Source organism: Penaeus monodon, chromosome 19, assembly GCF_015228065.2.
Source record: "Penaeus monodon isolate SGIC_2016 chromosome 19, NSTDA_Pmon_1, whole genome shotgun sequence".
In the NCBI taxonomy this organism is placed as follows: Eukaryota; Metazoa; Arthropoda; class Malacostraca; order Decapoda; family Penaeidae; genus Penaeus; species Penaeus monodon.
In genome coordinates, this window is record NC_051404.1 from 39,452,615 (window position 1) to 39,453,705 (window position 1,091).

Genomic DNA, 1,091 nt, shown 5'->3' on the forward strand with positions numbered 1-1,091 from the left:
ACTCCGCCCATTGGCTATAACATGCCGTCACACCCGCCCTCGCTTACTCGTTTTGCGCCTTACCCGCGCCCTCATCCCGGTCTGCTGTCGTCCCCCTACCTTCGGCCGGGAGACCTCCGCCCACATGACGTCCAGACGGCACTGCCCTCCTCCCCTCTCACGCCCACGCCCGTGTCACCTCGCCCATTAGTCGGAGGCCACCTCGCCACGTGTCCGCTCAGAGACTCTCCAAAAGTGGGCGGAGACTCGTGTGTTTGCGGCCTCCTGTACCCCGCCCTCCCCCTCTCTCACGCCCTCCGCCCCGTGGCCCCCCCCCCCCCCGAACCCCCCCTCCGGCCCCCCGTCCCTTGCGACGCCCGGGGCATCGCTCGGCGGCCGCGCGTCCCCCCACAAGACCTCCTCTGGGCCCTCGCTCTTCCAGCCCTACAGGGACGACCCTTAAGACTTCTCAGACGTCAAGAAACTCTTAGGCATTAAACTCCGGAGTGAAAATCCAGATCAAAACCAAAAATACGTTGCACATAGTTTAAAAGAAGTAAATTAAAAGAATAAAAAGATATTTACTGATTTAGAATATCTGTAGTTTTACCTCTGATACGATTCCTTTCGCATCATATGAGGGCCGTCGGCTGACATGTTGCTATGTTGGTTTTAAACTGTATATAAGATACGGAAAATATGCTTATTTGCGTGCATGTGTTTTTATGTGTATGTGTGTATTCATGTATGCACTTTTAATGTGTGCGTATGTACAGGTTCTCCCACATTGATTAAAGTGACGCCCTTCTAAAAACAACATTCACGTGTATGTACAACATCAAAGATCAGAAGGAAAACTATAATACACTCAATGAGAAAAAATCAAAGAAGGTATGATAATCTACTTATAAAACGCCTGAAACCGAGACTGAGAAGAATTCCAATCATAATATACACGTGTCAGCCTTTGGCCTTTGTATGTCTAGATGTTCCTCTGGTTTACATTGTTAGTCAAGATTTGCAAAGGAGACAGTCTTCTCCGCGGGCCTTCGCTAAGCAGGCTTCGGCTATACCTCTAATTTGCCCTGTGATATTCTTATATAAATAGATGT

The 1,091-nt window shown here is 49.8% G+C and overlaps 1 protein-coding gene across 1 annotated transcript in view; it reads left to right on the forward strand.

Annotated features, from left to right (window-relative positions):
- The window catches only part of LOC119585408 (homeobox protein DLX-1-like), a gene marked incomplete in the record, with an annotated part of 8,799 nt that extends 8,322 nt beyond the window's left edge, over positions 1–477 (forward strand). The window contains 1 exon segment of the mRNA XM_037934070.1: positions 1–477. Coding sequence (XP_037789998.1) covers positions 1–477 — 477 coding nt within the window.
- Between the last annotated feature and the right edge of the window lie 614 nt (positions 478–1,091).